Source organism: Bidens hawaiensis, unplaced genomic scaffold (assembly GCF_021521415.1).
Source record: "Bidens hawaiensis isolate Kalapana, Puna unplaced genomic scaffold, B.hawaiensis_p1.1 tig00003356_1, whole genome shotgun sequence".
Lineage (NCBI taxonomy): Eukaryota > Viridiplantae > Streptophyta > Magnoliopsida > Asterales > Asteraceae > Bidens > Bidens hawaiensis.
The window spans coordinates 1,000,558-1,021,323 of record NW_027491185.1 but is presented as its reverse complement, the minus strand read 5'-3'; the positions used below and the strand labels follow the sequence as shown (position 1 = coordinate 1,021,323).

The window sequence follows — 20,766 nt, the reverse complement described above, 5'->3', positions numbered from 1 at the left end:
CTTTAGAATCATCAATCGATTATGGAATTGCATAAATAAGAGCTCTGATTAGGGTTCAAAATATTATGTTTAAACGTTCTGAAACAAAACTGAATACCTATAAACGTTCTGATACGTTCAATGAAGTTTTGGGTGTTCAAAAAAAATGAAGATCTTTAACGTTCTAATACTTTCAATGAAGTTCTGGGTGTTCAAAAATTGAACATCTTTAAACGTTCTAAGAAGTTTTGGGTGTTCAAAATAGTTTAGAAGTTCTGAACTTCCAAACAGAACTTCTACACAGAACTTCTAAACTAACAAAAAAAAATTAAACACCAGAAGTTCAGAACTTTTAAACAGAACTTCAAATGTTAAACCTTTAAACGTTCAGGCAAAAAAGTTTAAACGTTCAGGCATAACCCACTAAAAATTGAAAAAATTAGTCAACCGAATCTTCAAATTGATGATTAATTAGATCAATTTAAAGGTTAATTGATGAATTAGGTTCATCAATTTTAATTTCAATTTCAGTTTTATCAAAATATTAACAAACCTGTGAACAAATAATAGACGACGATGCATTATGATTGTGGATGGTGGCTTCGACAGTCGACGAAATCGTTGTACGATGAAGATTGTTGAATGGTGGCGTTGAAGGTGGACATAATCAATGGGAGCACTGGATCAGATTTGATAAAAATTACAAAACTGCCACCACATTAAATTGAAAATCGACGGAGATACGAGTTGCGTACGTATTATATGATAAACCATTATTGTATTGTATCTTTATCTATATATATATTCTTTTTAACTTTATACGGAAAAAGTGAAAATGGGCCGGTGGCGTAACGCGGAAATTCATAATAAAGAGATCTGTACAATAAAAAGTAGCAACACGTGTCGGTGTTACCCGATCACACGGCCCACCCACGGATGACCCAAATACATATTATTCCAACCATGTAATATATATATTCACACATATATAACTCCATTCAAACGAATAAACATAATCACATTCGTGTTCAAAACCAAACAAAATCTCTCTTAACGTTGTTGTTTTCAAATATATCATAATTATAACCATCGGATAAAAATGGCGGGATTGCTTGATCAGGCAAAGGAGTTTGTGGCCGAGAAGGTGGCAAACATGGAGAAACCGGAAGCCAAAGTCACAAATGTCGATTTAAAAGATGTTGCGTCCGATTGCATCACGTATAAAGCCGACGTTAACGTGTCCAATCCTTATAGCACCGCTATTCCGATTTGTGAGATTACGTATACCTTCAAAAGCGCGGACAGGTACCTCTTTTTTTTTTTTTTAATCTTTACCGGGTGTGAATGGGTCGGTTTGGGTTGATTTAATGATTTTTGGCTTAATCTATGATAGTTTTTTGTTTTCGTTTTTGTTTTTCGGTTTTACCTTTTCGGTAGAAAATTTTGAATACGATTGACAAAAAAATATTTTGGGCCAAAGTAATTTTGATTTGTTTGGGATTGAGTTTGAAAACTGTTTATTGGTTTTTTGACTGTTTTTAAAAGTAATTTTGAAAAGTCAGGATTTAAGGTTTTTTTTTATTTCCAAACATCATTTAAACTTTTTAAAAAAATAAATAAGCCAATAAAATGTTTTCAAACTTAATCCCATGTTCATGCTCTAACATATTAGGTTATGATATTTGTTAAATAAACTTATACGGAGTAAATTATTTAAGACTCATAATTAAAAATGAAAATCTACAAGTTTGGATTAGTTCGATTTTTTGTTTTTGTTTTAATTGCATGTAAAACCGAAATTCGAATGTGTGGTATTCATGTAAACATAAAAGGTTTCTTAGTTAGCTAATTTCGGTTTTCATGATTATGGAATTTTTTAGATAAGATAAATATCTGGAGTGGTTCGAGAGGAGTGAAATAAAGTAATGGCTTTAGGCCCCTAGTTCCCTAGGGCCCTAAATTAACAAATTATACGTAAAAGAGGTTTTGATTAAAACAAATTTTCTTATAAAAAGGGCCCGAGTTTTACTATGCGCGTTGGAAAGAAAAAGATTGAAACGAAAAGTCATGATTATTTTTCGATAAATTCGTATATCGTATCATAAAAGTACTCGGTGCCTGAATATTGAAATGATCAGGGTGATTGCTGAAGGCAAGATACCGGACCCGGGTTCGCTAAAGGCGAATGCCGACACGATGCTTGATGTCGGGGTTAAGGTGCCACATAGCGTGTTAGCTAGTCTCGTGAAGGACATTGGTGCGGACTGGGACATAGACTACGAGCTCAATATTATTCTGACAGTGGATCTTCCGATTTTTGGTAACTTTAATATCCCGGTTAATAGTAAGGGTGAGATTAAACTCCCAACACTATCAAGTTTATTCGGATGTTAACTAAAATACCCGTTTGTGTTCGTGATGTTATGTTACTTGTTGTATACGTAACTACTTTAAAGGGTCATGTGTAGTTTGTTTCAAAGGATGACATGTAAGAATAATGTATCGAGTTTGTTTGATTATATCTTATAAAGTTTGATGTTTGTTTGTGAGTTGTGACGTGTGTATTATAAAGTTGTAACAATCAATAAACCAATCGAAAGGTTCGAATGAGCATTTGGACCACACACGTAGTGAAAATTTGGTGGCAGTGGATTGAAACAGTCCAAAAGTAACAACATTTGCATAACTTTTGTACCCTGGAAACGACACCTATGGTATCGAATCAACTATTAGGTAGCGTTTGGTATGCATGAATGAGAGACGAAATGGAATAGATTATTACGATGGAATGAAAACAGATATGTTTGGTTGATTGATGGAATTGAATCACTCATTATCATGTCCATTCCATTCCCCCTAAAACACCTCAAAATCATTCCATCCGCCCCCCTTTTTTTTCATTCCATCCATTTTCACACTATATCATATCCACCACCCTCCCACCACCACCACCCCGCCTACGCCTCCGACCACCACCACCACCCCGCCTACGCCTCCGACCACCACCACCACCAACTGCCTCCGCCACCTACCCACTTTCGCCGCCACCCTCCACCACCTATCAACGTCACCCACTATCACCACCACCAATCGACCATCACCGCCCGCCACCACCACCCACTATCACCACCACTACCAACAATTACTCCCGGTTCCCGCCCATCGCCATCGCTGCCCACCATCCGCCACCACCGTTACTGCTCGCCGCCTACCGCCACTCACTATCATTTTTATTTTATTTCGGATTTTTCTAGCTTAACAAAAAATAAAAAAACTAATAATTCATTTTATTCCTATAAATCATTCTATTTCCTCGTCCATTCAATTCTTTCATAAAAATACTAATAATTCATTTTATTCTCACAAATCATTCTATTTCCTCGTCCATTCTATTCTTTCGCTCATTCTATTCCACCGACGATGACTTGTAAGAAATGGGCAATCTTAACTAGAGGTGTGTGTATAGGTTCCTAAAAAAACCTTTAATATCAGACTGACATGTGAGTAAGTGGCTTTTTAGCTGTACACAAATATCTAAGCCCATTAACAATAATAACGAGCCCATATGAGTGACAAAGTGCACCAAAAGTGACCAAAGACATCAATATTGAGTCCGATAGCCGATAACAAAACCCACAACAGGTATTTGTTATTAATTTTTATGGAAATTATCTTTTAGAGGGGTGAAGTAAGGCCGTAAGGGCATCCGTTTCACGTTGTCGAAGTAGATTTTCAAGCATTGCCTTGTCCAAGCCGACTTTCAAGCAGATGCCCCGGTAGTTGTTCAAGCAAATCGCTGAAGTTATGTGACTTGTGTCTTAGGTATAGTTGTACAACTGTTAAATTCGTTGGCGTAGGTCCAACCAACGAAAGATTGTAATTGACCGCAATTACTAGAGATTGTTTTTGAGTTTTGAGAGATGAGAGCGTGGATTCACATAAAAGTGATAGGTTTCTTAAACAGGTTTCACTTAAATCGGTCCCTATCCAATCCAAACAGGTTTCTATCGGTTAGAATTATTTTTCTAGGAAATAGGTTTCAAAATGATTTGTGCATGTATAAAATTGAAAATTAAATATAATAATGTGTGCGTGTATATATAAAACTGAAAAATATACATTAAAGTTCGATCCGAATCTCCATAAATCCTGATTAATCGCTAGTCCTCACCCCACCGCCTGACTAGCGACTAGCGATTTTTACAACACTACCTCTAGTTACACATTGCATTTTTTAAATTTAAAAGGCCGATGATTTTTAAATGCCTTTAAAAAATATGATCTTTAATTGTAGGCACTTTGGTAGATACCTAGGTCATGCAAAACAATTCAGGTTCAAATAGATATTTGAAGTGTCATAAAATCATTTTGCGCAAATATGATTTACCAAAGATTAAACAAAAATAAGAATAAGTATTGATACACCTTATAAAGTGTGAGTAAGTACTCGTCATGAGTACTCTTATTTCTAGTTGCCTAGTCAGCGAGTGGCAGTCATGCCATACGACGATAAAAAATTCATGTTACATTATTTGAATACCATTGAAAGTTGCTTCAAATTACCATTGAATTCGTATGAAACACTTGTTATATTCAAAGAATCGCTTAGAAATGAAAGAGGCTCACTTTTCAACACAAAACACTCATTATCGTCGGGTATACTTCAATTTTTTGACCCCGATTATTTCTCCCGATGTGCATGGTCTGGTGTTTCCAAAATACCGACCCGGTTGGGTATTCGAATTTGCCCCATACGCCCATCTATAATTTAATTCATATGAATTATTGGTAATTAAATTGGCTACTCAAATCATAATACATAGTCAAAGGTCAAGAGTATTGGGCCACATTTCGTTACACATCACCACTAACAAAGACACAACCACCATAATTAATTCGTCTTTAATGTTTTAGTTAACGGTCATAGACTCGTATGCTAGTCCTTACAATTAGAATCAACAATGACAAATAAACATTTCATATGATGATGTGATCTTTTTTTACATATAATAAGTACTTAACGGATTATTTAATCATACACTTTATTCTTAGTTGGAGTATAACAAGCATCCTAATTAGTTGTGTGAATAGTTGTTGTATGTGTTCTTACTATATATTATTTAAAAGAATATGAACACCAAAGTCAACCAAACGTTCAATAAACAGTTTGATGAGTAGTTCGTTTATTTGTTATCACGTAATGTAAACAAGAGCCCACGTCCTTTAATTCAGCCAAATGAGCAAAGATGAACAAGTTTTTCGTTTGTTCATTTACATTCATGGATGTTCGATAAAATGTACGTTCAAATTGATTTCAGGTCGGGTTTGAACCAGGTTTAGAAATTGTCTTTTGCTTACCTCCTCTAGTTCCATGTAGGGCTTCCCTAAAACCACCGGCAAAGTGTTAGATTAAACTAATGTAAAATGATTTGATTGATTTATCATTAATTTTATTTATACTATTTTCTTCATTCCAGACACGTGTATACCAGCATATAAATATAAATAATATTATAAATAAGAAAAAAACTAAATACAATATTAATGTGGACGACTTCTACACACCACCACCACCGCTAACTAATGTTCGTTTATCTAATGTCTACATGTGGAAAGTTTTCTGAAATTATTCAACTAATGTTATTAATATCTTTTGGTCCACCTTGTTGACTTGCTAATTGGTAAATAGCTAAATACTAAACAGAAATCAAAATCATCTTTAAAACTCCATGATGCATATCTGTTTTTATTCAAATGGTTTTACGATTCATAATTTTTTCGTTACTAACTATTTAATATTTATTTTATTCAACTCGTGTAATATATGATAGTTTCTAACCAGTGATAAATTATATCTTTTGTAATACGAATATATCCTTATAGTATTATCTACGTTAATGTCCCGTGTCTTAGTTGAAGCTCAAGGGCTGGTATATGTATTTTGTTCATCTTTAGAACATAGAACTTCATGCTTATATTGTTTATGTCATGGTTTCACATCTACGTACCATACTTATTGTAACAGCTAATATACACACATTTTCATTACTTTTTCAAAAGATTCATATAATAACATGACTTTTAAAAGTCAAAACAATAAATGAAGGTTGTACAAGTATAAAGCCACATAACATAACTCATAAACCCCAAAAGTCCAAAACTCCTAAACCAATTCTACACACCTCTACAAATTTTAACATGATGGAAAAAGAACAGGTTAGACCCCAGGCTCCAGCCACGGATTATCAACATAGCAACAATAGCGATGAAGAGAACGTTCTAAAGAAAACATCCCGTAGAAGGAAATACATCAAGTGGTGTAGTTGCTTGGTTGCTGCGATAACAATCGTGGTCGTGGTGATTGTGACCTTGATTTTCACAATCTTTAAGGTTAAAGAACCCGAGATCAAGATGAATGGTGTTACAGTTGACAATCTTGGTTTTGTTAATGGCACCGTACCAGTACTAGGACTAGGAACCAACATGTCTTTGACAGCTGATATATCGGTTAAAAACCCGAATTATTCGTCTTTCAGGTGAGCAATGAACATTTTGATTGGTAATTTGCAAAAAAGTGTTTCATTTTTTACTTGGTTAAAAAAGGTGATAATATTTATCCGCCATCTAAATCCCATTACTGTTATAATATTAGCCTTAATTACAACAATATTATTGAAGTAATATTTGAACAAATAAACAAGAGGATAAAAGGAAAAGATGAGAATGTGTACTGGGGATGATATTTCATTTACATTGTAGTATTATTTATACTACGTAAATGTGAAATTGCCGACAAACTCAAATTATTATATCTTTACTTGGAGTGTTCATGTGACCATAATTTAGACAATTGTGAAAAAGGTGTCATACAACTTGCACAATTCGTCGGTGGATTCATAACACTCCCCCTTGGATGACACCTTTTCAAAACTTCGGGGTCTTGAAGTACTGCCTCATTAAAAACCTTGCTAAAGGAAAACCCAATGGGAAAAAACTTTAGCTAAGGGAAAAAGAGTGCAGTATATAGCTCCCCCTCAAATTGCAGGTCGTTACATTGTTCGTACATGGCGCATGCCAATATCATGAACATGTTTCCTGAATGTTGCTGTGGGAAGTGCTTTTGTGAAAAGATCAGCTGAGTTGTTGTTGGACTGGACATATCTCATTTCAACCTAATTGTCTTTAATAAGGTCTCGAGTATACTCAAAGTATCTTGGTGGTATATGCTTTGTTCTGTCACTTTTGATATATCCTTCCTTCATTTGCGAGACACAAGCTGCATTATCTTCATAGATAGGAGTTGGAATTCGATCTTTCTCTAGTCCACAAGAAATCAATATGTGTCGTGACATAGATCTTAACCATACACATTCTCTTGAAGTTTCATGCAATGCAATGACTTCAGCATGATTTGAAGATGTTGCAATGAGTGTTTGTTTCTGAGAACGCCACGAAATCGCAGTTCCTCCATTCTTAAATACGTATCCAGTTTGAGATTTTGCTTTATGGGGATCAGATAAATAACCTGCATCTGCATAACCAACTAACCCTTCTTTTGAATCGTTAGGATAAAATAAACCTAAATCAACAGTTCCTTTTAAAAACCGAAAAATATGTTTAATACCATTCCAATGTCTTTTAGTAGGGGATGAACTGAATCTTGCCAATAAATTAACTGCAAAAGAAATGTCAGGTCTTGTACAGTTAGTAAGATACATAAGTGCTCCAATTGCACTGAGGTATGGTACTTCGGGACCAAGAATCTCTTCATTATCTTCGCAAGGACGAAATGGATCATTGTCAACATTGAGTGATCTAACAACCATCGGTGTGCTTAAAGGATTTGCTTTGTCCATATTGAAACGTTTTAAGAGTTTCTCAGTATAAGTTGACTGATGCACAAGTATCCCATTATGCATATGCTCAATTTGTAAACCAAGACAATATTTGGTTTTTCCAAGATCTTTCATTTCGAATTCTTTCTTTAAAAGAGCAATTGCGTCATTAATTTCTTTTTGTGTCCCAATTAAATTTAGATTGTCAACATACACAGCTATGATCACATATCCTGATGTTGTCTTCTTGATGAAGACACATGGACAAATAAGATTATTTGTGTATCCTTTGCTTATCAAATAATCACTCAAACGATTGTACCACATCCTTCCAGATTGTTTCAGTCCATACAAGGATCTTTGTAATTTGATGGAATACATTTCCTTAGGCTTTGAGCTTATTGCATCGGGGAGTTTAAATCCTTCGGGAATTTTCATATAGATGTCACTATCTAGTGATCCATACAAGTAAGCTGTGACAACATCCATAAGGCGCATCTCTAAATTTTTAGAGACTGCTAAGCTGATTAAATATCTAAACGTAATAGCATCCATGACAGGAGAATACGTTTCTTCATAGTCAATTCCTGGCCTCTGGGAAAAACCTTGAGCTACAAGTCTTGCTTTATATCTTGTAACTTCATTTTTCTCATTTCGTTTTCTCACAAAAACCCATTTATATCCTACAGGTTTCATTGACTTTGGTGTAATGACAATAGGTCCAAAAACCTTTCGATTGTTTAGTGAGTTTAATTCAGCTTGCATAGCATCTTTCCATTTGTTCCAATCTTGTCGATTTTTACAATCATCTACAGATTTTGGTTCAGGGTCATCATTTTCTTCCATGATATCGCTTGCCACAGAATAAGAAAATATATCATCAATATTTTCCATTTCATCTCGATCCCACATTATATGTGATTTACCATAGTTTATTGACAATTCTTTATTGGAATCATTTATTTCTTCCTGAGGAAATGTTATATCATTTATTCTTTCCTGAGGGAAGGTTTTGTCAATCATTCCTTCCTTAGGGTCAGTATCCTTCTCAGAACCCTTTCTTTTTCGAGGATTTTTATCCTTTGAACCGATTGGCCTTCCACGTTTTAAACGTTTTTGAGATTCATGAGGTGCATTATTATGGTTTTGCTTGCTTGGAATCTCAACTCGAGCTGGAGCATTAGCAGCTGGTATATGAGATTTAGTGACCCTGTTTATATCAGTAAATGCATCAGGTAACTGATTTGCAATTTCTTGTAGATGTATTATTTTTGAACCTCTGTCTCACTTTGTTTTGATCTTGGGTCTAGGTGTAACAATGATGGCACACACCATGATATATCTCTTTCTTGCTTTTTTATTTCTCCCCCTAATGTCGGGAACATTGTCTCGTTAAAATGACAATCAGCAAAACGTGCTGTAAATACATCACCTGTTAAAGGTTCAAGGTATCTTATGATGGAAGATGTTTCATATCCAACATATATTCCCAACCTTCTTTGGGGACCCATTTTTGTGCGTTGTGGTGGTGCAATAGGAACATACACAGCACAACCAAAATTCTAAAATGAGAGATATTTGGCTCATTTCCAGAAACAAGTTGTGTGGGAGAGTATTTATGATTTGCACTTGGTCTCACGCGGATTAATGATCCAGCATGCATAATTGCATGACCCCAAATAGAAACAGGGAGTTTTGTCCTCATTATTAATGGTCTAGCTATTAGCTGTAGGCGTTTGATCAACGACTCGGCTAAGCCATTTTGTGTGTGTACATGAGCAACAGGGTGTTCTACAACAATCCCCACAGACATGCAATAATCATCAAAAGCATGTGATGTAAATTCTTCCGCATTATCAAGCCTTACTCTTTTAATGGTATAATCCGGAAAATGTGCACGTAATTTGATAATTTGAGCAAGAAATTTTGCAAAAGCAACATTACGAGTCGATAATAAAGAGATATTAGACCATCTGCTGGATGCGTCTATTAAGACCATGAAGTATCTAAATGGTCCACATGGTGGATGAATTGGTCCACATATGTCACCTTGAATTCTTTCAAGAAACATTGGTGTTTCTTTATCGACTTTTAATGGCGAATGCCTTGTAATTAATTTTCCAAGAGAACAAGATGTACATTGAGGCATTTTATCTATTTTGTGGATCTTTTGACCTTTCAGTGGATGCCCATATGTATTTTCAATGATCATTTTCATCATTGTGGATCCTGGATGGCCTAATCTGTCATGCCATAAGTTTATGATACCAGAATCGCAACAATTTTCTTTGACTGCCATATGTGCTTGAGGCACATTTATATATGTATAATGCAAACCAGAATGGAGCATTAGCAATTTTTCCAATATTTGATCTTTGCTTATGATATGCAAATATTTTTCATTACTAACAGTCCTTGACTGAGTATCATATCCATTATGATATATGTTTCTGAAACTCAACAAATTTCTTGTTGATTTTGGGGAAAATAAAGCATTTTCTATTTTGAGCTTTGTACCATTTGGTAATGCTAAATTAGCTTTTCCCACTCCTTCTATCAAGTTTGTAGGACCTGATATTGTATTGATGATCCCTTTTGTTGGTTTCAGTTTATAAAATATTTTTTAGATCTAAGTATAGTATGCGTGGCTCCACTATCCGCTATACATATATCTTCTTCATTTGTTTGATCTTGTGCTCCAGTGATTTTCATTTTAAATCTTTGTGTCTATTATCTTTCTTGGTTAGGATATAAGCGGCTCGTGCTGATAACGTGTTATAATATTAGCCTTAATTACAACAATATTATTGAAGTAATATTTGAACAAAGAAACAAGAGGATAAAAGGAAAAGATGAGAATGTGTACTGGGGATGATATTTCATTTACATTGTAGTATTATTTATACTACGTAAATGTGAAATTGCCGACAAACTCAAATTATTATATCTTTACTTGGAGTGTTCATGTGACCATAATTTAGACAATTGTGAAAAAGGTGTCATACAACTTGCACAATTCGTTGGTGGATTCATAACAATTACGACATTTTGATATTAGATTTATTGGCTACACATATAGCTAGGGGCGGACCCAACTAGTAAAGACCAGTGTCACGTGACACCATTCAACTTTTCTCTAATAATTTTATATATTTTAATCATATACATGTTTTTCATTTACTATTTACATAACTAATAATGTAATAACGATGTTAACATTTATGGGACGATAATATCTTTTAGGTACAAGAACACGACAACGAGCCTCTACTACCATGGGGCGGTGATAGGGGAGGCACGAGGGCCACCAGGACAATCGAAGGCGCGACGTACGGCTAGAATGAGCGTTACGCTCGATATTATCGTCGGTAGTCTATTAAAAGACCCTCATTTACAAAATGATTTGGGTACAGGAGTATTGACCATGAGCAGCTACACATCAGTTGGTGGTAGGATCAAAATTTTGACGATTATAGACAGGCATGTGACTATGAGGATGAACTGCACCATGAAAGTCAACATTTATAGTAGATCAATTGAAGACCAAAAATGTAAGAGAAAAGTCAAACTATAGAGTGTTAGTTTAACAAATTATTATTTTTTGTCTGGTTGTATGTGGTATATGTCTACATATTTTAATATACATATTAGCTGTAAACAATAATATTAAGTTGTTTAATTTCTTTATAGAACTTAGAGCAGCAATTTAAATTATTTTATAAAGTAAATCTAACTATCTATATAATTGCCTACCATTAAATCCTATGTGTCGTTCTCAGGTTGTTCTCTTCATTCTTTAGAGCCACCAGATTGCTTGATTGCTAAATGGAGGCTTCTCATGCATTTGACCCGAATTCACAGGTATGGGTCTTGCCAAACCCGGATAGTCTTTAAATGGGTTATAACATCTCATATATTTATGAAACTCTTTCATAATCAAACACTAATTTTTGCGGGTCATGGGTCTCACCAAACCCGGATAACTCTTAAACGGGTTATAACATCATTTATTTGTGAAATAACAATAGTTTATACGGGTCAGGGGTCTTACCAAACCCTAATAGCCCTCAAATGGGTTATAAGATCTCATTTATTGGTAATCACTATCATTAAACCCTAATTTAATTTATCTCCTTTACATGTTCTCTGTTGCTGGTCTATCATCTTCATCGCCGGTTAACTTTCGATACTACCCATCATTGTCAACTACATTAACATCCCCTTTTTTATTACACAAATTTTTGTGTTCATGTTTGCTCATTTAAATAAATCAACATGCTCGTGTCCGTTAATATTTGTTTGTTAAAAATATAAAAAACCTACACATCTCAATTGAAAAAATTCAAACGCTAAAATATAATAACAAACTAATATATGCGTATAAAATTAAAACTAAACTACGTTAAAAAATAAAATAAATCATCATAAAATAGCAAAACGATTAAAACAAAAACTTGAATAAACCCAGTAACACGAGAGGATCAAACTAGTATTAAATATTTTCTTCCCCCCAAATAATATCTTTTAATAAATGAACCTGGAGCACGTCATTTAATTTATTGTTAGAAAAAATTTGGCTTAATAGATTAAAAGGTTAAACTTGTCATAAGTCCTTTATCTAAAGTATTAGATTTTTTCCTTACAAATATTTATTAAAATTATTTTAATAAATAATGTGTTCGTATATATGAAAACGGGTCTTATTTATGTGGATGGTAACGGCCCATGACATGCGGGCAAACTAAATGTCTTGGGCTCTTGGCAATTGTCAATTTATCAAGCAAACAATCATTGCATTTTGTGTCTTAAACTAATTTAAAAATTCCATGTTCATAATAACGTACATTCACATCTACAACAACGTTTGGAAACAACGTAGAGTTGAGTTTACATGTGTCATATACATCGTTTGTTATCAACTTGCAAACGGGTTTCAATCATAGTGGCGTGATAATTGGCATTGTATGGTCTCCTCTAAATCGTAATAATACCATGTTATATGCATGCGTTATAGGTAGTTCGGAGTGGGAAGCAAGTATTGCAATCCCTATGGCTCATGAAATTGAGGATGACACCAAACCTATTTGCTATTAAGACACCTTATCATAAAAAATCATCTTGTTTCTAGACTGCAACACCCGGTTTCTACAAAATACAAGGACTAATACATTTAATTAATGAATGCGCATAATACACATATGTGCAATTGAAATCCTGTATCTGATATAACTCGTCTAACACTTGTTATTCATTTAGAAAATACAATTTATTAATTATTACTATTATTGTGAATATGATTACTGATTTTCTTTTTTCTATCACCATCTTCATTTCTAAAATATAAAAACATTTACTATAATAATTCTTTATCTATGGAGAGATTCAATATTCATAAAATCAAAATTTAAAAACTGTATCTCAAAAGTATATCGCGCATCAAGAAAGGAAAAAAAAAGATAATAATAAAATAAAAGTATAAATCTAGAGATCGATGGAGAATAATATATAAAAAGTTCAAACAAAAATCAGAGATTTTTTTAAAAAGAAAAATCATTTTTTTAGATGGAGATACATATTAAGCAAATACATAGGTGGACGATGTCGGACTTGACATGCGGGCAAAACTAATTGTCTTGTTGACAATTTTCACATACAAACAAACCTTTCATTTTTATGTGTCTTGACTAATAATATCTTCCGTATCAAATATTAAACCATAAATATTTTTAGTTGCATGTTCTTTCTTTTGTCCTTGAACCCCTTAATTAATCTTCAATAATTCACCGGCTATAAAATCATTTTTATATAAATATTACTCCTTCCGTCTCATTAAAAGTGTACGTTTTTTTTATTTGTCTCATTACAAATGTTGATGTTCAAAATTTATTGGTCAATTTCAAAGTTTATTTTTAAACACGCACAACTATCATTAATAAACAATATTCATAAACTTAATTTTCAAGGACATTATTGTCATTTGGTAAGCAAAAAAACAATAATTTAATCTACTTTAAACTTTGTGTATTTCAAACTAAGACACTTTGACCGGAACGGAGGAAGTAAGACACTACATCCTGGTTGGCCTTATCCAAATGACATAATAATGATGGTTAAAGTTTGAAAACTTATCATCTCAAGTTTAAAACCTGACCATATAGATTTTCCTTACAGTGATGAGTTTTCTCGATGATATTCTTAACTGAGTTGGACCTGTAACTAGCGTTATAATAATATATTAAGGGTAGTTCAAAACACTATTAATACCAAACAAAGGGTGTAAAATATGGTTAGCTTTCCGGTTAGGTTTGTTTATCCTTTCAATGGTGATGGTGATCAATAGAGCCATTAATGACACATCTCTAACTTGTTCAACAGTCATTTAATGCTACAGCTCAACCACTTAAACTAAAACCTCTACCCTTCATCATCTAACCTCCATTCTTCCCATCTACAAATGGACAACCACCACTATTCACCACCATGTCCACCACCATCCAATTCCCACCACCAACACCACCATCTCCAATCCCCAACGCCGCCCACTACTACATAACCAACCTCGGCCTCGGCTACGCCATCGCCATCGCCTTCGGCTTCCTCGTCCTCTTCTCTTCCCTCCTCCTCGCTTCCTACATCTGCTTACGTCACCGCCACACTCACAGGGTCCAAAACCCTAATAATAACGACGTTACCAGAACCAGAACTGGAAACCCTGGCACCAGTTCTGGTTCCGATAACGGCGTTATCCTCCCGACGATAATCTTCGTTAACCAGGACACGGCCAACGAAGATCAAAACGCCGTGGTGGGACTTGATCAGTCTGTGATCAACTCCTACCCTAAATTCCCCTACTCCAAGATCAAAACATCAAAGACGATTGATTCGATGTGCGCGATTTGTTTATGCGAGTACCGAGAACCCGAGATGATGAGGATGTTGCCGGATTGTAAGCACTGTTTTCATTTGACGTGTGTTGATGCATGGCTGAAGCTTAATGCATCGTGTCCGGTTTGTCGAAACTCGCCGCTTCCTACACCGCTGTCTACGCCGTTGGCGGAGGTTGTTCCGCTCTCGCAGTACTCCGATGGCCGTCGCCGGAGGTGATCTAACGTCAGCAGATCTGGTTTTCTGGTACGGTAGTTTGTTGGTTAGGGTTTGGTACGTTGGTGGCTTGATTTGAAATTTGTGTAAAGTTATATTGTTTACGAACTTTGATTTTTAATTAATAATAATAACTTTGTTTTTTGTGATATTAGTATTTTAGTTATGCTTAATTGTAGAAAGAATGATTAACGCGTAAAACGTACACAAGTTTAAGTACTGGTTGCGTGATTATTTTATAAGTTGCAAAATTATTTTTACATATTATGTACTTGTATGGTTTTTTGTGCGTAATTGGTTAACTTTTATGTATAACTTTTTTACTTATTAATCTGTATATATTACTTATATATGTTGTGTAATTATATATTTTATGCGTAATTATGACGCAAAAGGTGTTGTACACTAAGAGCCTTTGTGGTTATGATTCTTTCCGTTAGTAAATAAAAGCCTCACATATACGATAAACGAACTCTTGCAGATAGTAGTAACTTATTGGCAACAATGTAACAATATCTTTTCTTTTGAACGGCGAATTTCTTTATGTGGGACTTGAACCCAAAACTTTACTTTCAAGCAAGATGTTTAAAAGATTTGTTTTTTCTAATGGACTATCACCACACTGGTCACAATGTAAAGTTTGTTGATTTAAAGGAAATGATTTTTGTTATTATTTTTAAATTATAAATTACACTAGTTTAGTCTAGTAGTAAATATGTATGACTTATAATTAAGTAGTTATGAGTTTTAGTCTCACTTGATACGTGTGTTAAAATGGATAAAAATAAACTTAGATGTTAAAAGAAAAAAGAAAGTTTGTTTTCCTTTTTAATTTTTTATTTGTTGATCACTCACGTACAAGGACGACACATAAGTTCTTTTTTGTTGACCACACGCGTACGAACATATGTGTTGGTATGTGGACCATGTAATGATCACACAACGCTCCGTCCCAAGCGGATTATCCATTTATTTTAACGTTTCTATGATTAAAAATAACAATTAATCATTTTTGATAATTACATGCTTCCAAGTTCCAATTAGAATTTTCAAATGAAATTAGGTTCTTGGTTTCAAAAACTATCTATGTTTTGATTTTCGTACTAGGTTTAATTTGGTACTTTTGTTTGAGCTTAAAAGTTTTACGAAAAACAAAACGGCTCAAACTAACAAATATGAGCCTAAAACCATGGACTTTAACTTTATATTAGTTAGTAATTCTTGCTAGATACCCTTTCTTGCTTTGATAATATTCGCCAATCAAAAGACAATTAAAAAAAGATTTATGGTTCTTAGGGTTATTAAACAAGCTGTTGTTTTAGCTTTTTATCATGTGAAATTTATTGTGTCGTGTAAAGTACTAAATTTGCGTAGAAATTTTTCTTAGCCTTATATGAGTAATAAAATTGGCCAACGTGCGAACAGACCCACCTATATATATTTGATTACTCAATAATTGCTCTTGTTTTTTTTGTTGACTACCTTCGATAGTTTCGTTATACACATAGCTGTTAAATAAGAAGTTACTCATAAATTATATAAAGTATATATATCATCAATGATAAATGATTTGTATAAAATATTAAAATACAAATAGTGATCAACATCAACTTAGGGGACTGGGCTAGAGAACCTGGAAGCCCAACAACAAAAAATTGTCTACCAAATAATGGGCTAATCTACTACACTGCACCCGATAAATATCAAGGGAGACTACAATTTAATGGATAAAGTCATAAAACCTTACTACTCAAAAGTCTCAAATGGACAAAGATAATGGACCGAAGGTTTTGTTTTTTCTACTTAGAATGTTCACCAAAAATCCCCTAACCTTGTACTTGAAAAGATTTGAACCATCCACCTCAAGATTAGAAGGACAAACTTCATACCACTAGGTTATAAGTTGAACCAAATTATAATACTTAAGGATCGAGTAGTTGCGATTAGCCGTTTCCAACAACTTCCCATAATTACCCCATTCACCCCCCCCCCCCAAATAGTTTACCACAATGGACTTTGGGTCTGTTGCTTTGAATTAGCGTACCTTGAAGGGCTTATTCACAGTCAAATCGAATAATTTATGATCCGTCCTAGTTATATTTATTTTCATCTTTTAGAGCTTTCATGAACCTGTCCTAGTAAGGAGCATTACCTAGTCTAGACTCCTCTAAACGGTGTTAATACTTAATATGTATCTCATTAAACCGTCGATACATTCAAACGCCCGCCATCAATTCTCACATAAACATGAATCCCGATCACCTTTTTGATCATAACGCTAATGCGATGCTTATGCAATCAGACACTAAGCGGTATAAAGAACCGATATGTGATGAGCTTTACAATTTGTATATTCAGTTGATGTAAAATGATATTGAAGTGGGAAAAACTTATGCTTTACCAATAGAAATAATGTAAAAGATTTAATTGTTTAAATGCATTCTACTGCATTCAAAGATCAATTAAATACTAACAAAACAAGCTATTTTCAAGATGTCAGGATGGCCGAGTGGTCTAAGGCGCCAGACTCAAGTTCTGATCTTCGAGAGAGGGCGTGGGTGGGTTCAAATCCCACTTCTAACATATTAATTAACTTTTTATTTGAATTAATAACAATTACATTATTAAAAAACATTATAAAGTTGTAGCCCATTATATGTGAAGATTTATTTATGATTTTGCAGTACTTATTTCATAGAGCATATGTAAAAGCTAACACATATATATTATAACTAGTTTTTATCTCCCGTATTACGGGGGTTGTTTTATATTATTTGTTATCATATTTATTTATTTTTTAAATTTATATTTTTTATTGTATGAAAGTAAAATAATATATTTATAATTTGATGATAAATTATTTTACAAATAAATGAGATGCTATAACTCGGTTTAAAAGTTATATGCTTTTGATGAGACCCAAGACCCGTTTATTTCTTTTACTATAAAATTGGTTTTTTAATTATAAATAATATTTATGAAAGTTAATAATATACTTATGGTTTGATGAGACCCAAGACCCGTTTAATTTTTTACTATAAAATTGGTTTTATAATTTAAATAATATATATAACTTTTTTAAAATAAATAAGTTATTAATTTTTATTTTATAAGATTTTTACATCAATAATTTGATGAGAATAATATTTAATTTAATGAGATGTTATAACCCGTTTAAGGAATATCCGGGTTTTGTAAAACTCATACCCATAAATTCTGGTCAAATGCATGAGAAGCCTCCATTTAAAAATCAAGCAAATCTGGTGACTCCAAAAAAAGGGGAGCGATTACATCGCGACACGTAGGATTTTTACGTTTTCGTTTATATATATTATAGATAGTATCAGTGTATCACAGTTTGTTCATTATTAAAAACACCACAACCATATAGTAGTTAAAAGCATAAATACATGGGACTCATTCACGAGCTACAACCACCACCTGCTTCCCAACATTTTTGCCTGAAAACAGCCCAACCAAAGCCGCGGGTGCATTCTCAAGCCCTTCCGTAACGTCTTCTTTGTAGCAAATCTTTCCTTGTTTTATCAAAGGTATAACCATTTCCGTATACTTAGGATACAAGTGATAGTGATCACCCACGATGAAACCTTGCATGCGCAAACATTTTGCTACAAACGAAAACAGGTTGCACACCCCCTCCCCTTGCTCTAGATTGTATTGTGAAATCATCCCGCAAGCTGCAATCTGACCATTTATTCTCATGTTTGAGAGTACCGCCTCTAACATCTTCCCACCGACGTTCTCAAAGTAAATATCAATGCCATTGGGGAAGTACCTAGTATTGTTGTATAAAATAATAATATCAAAACACTAATCTTACTAGTGGTTTAATTCCAAATTGTAAAATAAAAATACCTTTTTTTTTCAAATTGTAATCTAGCAGAAAAAAAAAACGACTCGATAGACCAACCCATTTTGCCACCTCTAGAATCTTATGCTAACCTTTTCAAAGCTGCATTTAGATCTTGCTCTTCCTTGTAGTTAAAAGCCTCATCATATCCGTATTTATTCTTCAAAAGATCAACCTTGTACACATACAACAACGATTCGGAGGAAAATAAATTGTTAGCTAGGTTTGTGACAATGCGATAAAAACATTATTAATGGTAGTTATAAGCGGCAAGCCAGCAAGGAACTATCAATCATACGAGTTGATACTATGTTAAAATTATAAAAAAACAAATTAACCTTTTCTTTTGTACCCGCACTCCCAACAACATAACATTCCGACAACTTTGCAAACTGCCCAACAAGCTGACCAACTGCACCCGCAGCTGCTGAAACAAAGACATACTCTCCTTTCTTTGGAGCACAAATCTCGTAGAAACCAACATAAGCAGTCATACCAGCCATACCTACATAATAACCCAAAAGTATATATATAAAAAAACAGAACATAAACACATAAAGTACACTTATCTAACGCTTGCATCAAGATTTATAAGTTGAACTATACATCAACATTTGAGTTGTAATAAAATAAAACATCTAACTTTAAGCATGAACACACACATAACATACCAAGAATTCCTGCATAATAAGATAGAGGCACATCAGTATGTTGAATCTTAAATAGAGTCTCGGGCGCATCGATAATGCTATATTCCTCCCATCTAGCCTCTCCCCAAACTAGATCACCTTTCTTGAAGTTTGAATGCCCGGAATCAATAACTTTAGCTACTACATATCCTTCTATAGGCTGCAAACCGGTAAAAATATGTACATAAAAATATTGGAGACATGTATGTTAAAAAATGAACATTTTTAATGATTGCATCATAAACTCGAGCATTTTTATATTTGATATTGGAATTTTTTGCTGGATTAGGAGATTTAAAGAAAAAAAAAGTGGTTTTAGAAGGTTAACAAATAATTAAGTGTTGTTAGGTAATTTGCTATCTCAGATAGCGGACAGTCGAACACGTCAGCTTACTTTCCACGTAGTTGTCCACGTCATCCATTTGTTCCGCAAGTGTCGTCCTTGTGGAATTTGCTATCTCAAATAGTGGACCACGCAGAAAAATCTGATGGTAAATGTCGCTAAAAGGACTTTGCGTAATTCGCTATTTGAGATAACGAATTCCACGTGGACAACCCTGTGGAAATATCGGATTACCTGAGATAGCAAATTACCTAAATCATTTAAATTATAGTCAACCACCTTAAACCACTTTTTATTTTTTTTCTTTAAATCACCTAATCCAGCAAAAAAATTCAGTACATAAAAAATGACAACTAAAAACATAAGACAATGTGTTACAATATTCTATGTTATGTTGTATAACAGTTTTGTGCTAAATTTTATTATAAAATAAATCTGAAAACATATGAAGATGAAGTTACTGACCGAACCAGGCGTGAAGGGTTTAAAGGCACCGTCTCCATCCGAATCCGCATGTAAGGATCACATGACAGATAAAGGTTTTTAACAAGAACTGCTGTAGAGCCTTGTGGAAGCTTGAGGTTGGTGGTGGCAGAAGTGTTAAGGATCATGTCGGATTCCTTAGGGAAACCATTATTAACGTAATCTTTCAAAACAAGCTGTGTGTTCTTCACTCCTTCCATAGTTTGTGTGCTAAACTGTTTGATTGTTGAGTCTCAGAATATATGAGCGGCAGAGTTGACTTTAATGAGGCTCTGGAATGAACCCACCGTCAATGTAGTCAAATGTGAAGATGTTAGATTGTGAGTGGCATATAACATGTAGCAAACACGTGTATGTACTATGTATGATGATTGTTCTAGGGTATATATTATTATTATTATTATTATTATTATTATTATTATTACTATTCTACCAAGATACTAGAATCGTCAAATCCACCAATAC

The 20,766-nt window shown here is 33.9% G+C and overlaps 2 protein-coding genes, 1 non-coding gene and 2 pseudogenes across 4 annotated transcripts; 4 read left to right on the top strand and 1 right to left on the bottom strand.

The window, feature by feature from the left end:
* The first annotated feature begins 1,004 nt into the window (after nt 1–1,004).
* Nucleotides 1,005–2,525, top strand: LOC143623201 (late embryogenesis abundant protein Lea14-A-like). The gene is made up of 2 exons (XM_077094160.1): nt 1,005–1,284; nt 2,118–2,525. The coding sequence occupies exons 1-2, from the start codon at nt 1,079–1,081 to the stop codon at nt 2,371–2,373; spliced, it is 462 nt and encodes a 153-aa protein (XP_076950275.1). The 5' UTR covers nt 1,005–1,078; the 3' UTR covers nt 2,374–2,525.
* Nucleotides 2,526–6,177: 3,652 nt separating this feature from the next.
* On the top strand, nt 6,178–11,388 carry LOC143623200 (late embryogenesis abundant protein At1g64065-like). Its single transcript, XM_077094159.1, has 2 exons — nt 6,178–6,515; nt 11,058–11,388. The coding sequence occupies exons 1-2, from the start codon at nt 6,178–6,180 to the stop codon at nt 11,386–11,388; spliced, it is 669 nt and encodes a 222-aa protein (XP_076950274.1).
* A 2,694-nt stretch (nt 11,389–14,082) lies between these two features.
* Nucleotides 14,083–15,027, top strand: LOC143623199 (RING-H2 finger protein ATL67 pseudogene; annotated as a pseudogene).
* A 2,383-nt stretch (nt 15,028–17,410) lies between these two features.
* TRNAL-CAA (transfer RNA leucine (anticodon CAA)) lies at nt 17,411–17,498 on the top strand. Its single transcript has one exon. It is a non-coding gene; the product is annotated as a tRNA-Leu (tRNA).
* Nucleotides 17,499–18,273: 775 nt separating this feature from the next.
* On the bottom strand, nt 18,274–20,536 carry LOC143623198 (2-alkenal reductase (NADP(+)-dependent)-like; annotated as a pseudogene). Its single transcript, XR_013151850.1, has 5 exons — nt 20,284–20,536; nt 19,458–19,635; nt 19,125–19,291; nt 18,879–18,961; nt 18,274–18,711 (listed from the first exon to the last, which is right to left on the bottom strand). The product of XR_013151850.1 is annotated as a 2-alkenal reductase (NADP(+)-dependent)-like (transcript).
* Nucleotides 20,537–20,766: the final 230 nt, after the last annotated feature.

What these genes read in the sequence shown, in the direction of transcription:
- LOC143623201 (XM_077094160.1), top strand. Translation starts at nt 1,079, where the DNA reads ATGGCGGGATTGCTTGATCAGGCAAAGGAGTTTGTGGCCGAGAAGGTG. An exon ending in ACCTTCAAAAGCGCGGACAG is followed by an intron (nt 1,285 to 2,117) that starts GTACCTCTTTTT and finishes TGAAATGATCAG; the next exon opens with GGTGATTGCTGAAGGCAAGA.
- LOC143623200 (XM_077094159.1), top strand. Translation starts at nt 6,178, where the DNA reads ATGATGGAAAAAGAACAGGTTAGACCCCAGGCTCCAGCCACGGATTAT. An exon ending in CCGAATTATTCGTCTTTCAG is followed by an intron (nt 6,516 to 11,057) that starts GTGAGCAATGAA and finishes AATATCTTTTAG; the next exon opens with GTACAAGAACACGACAACGA.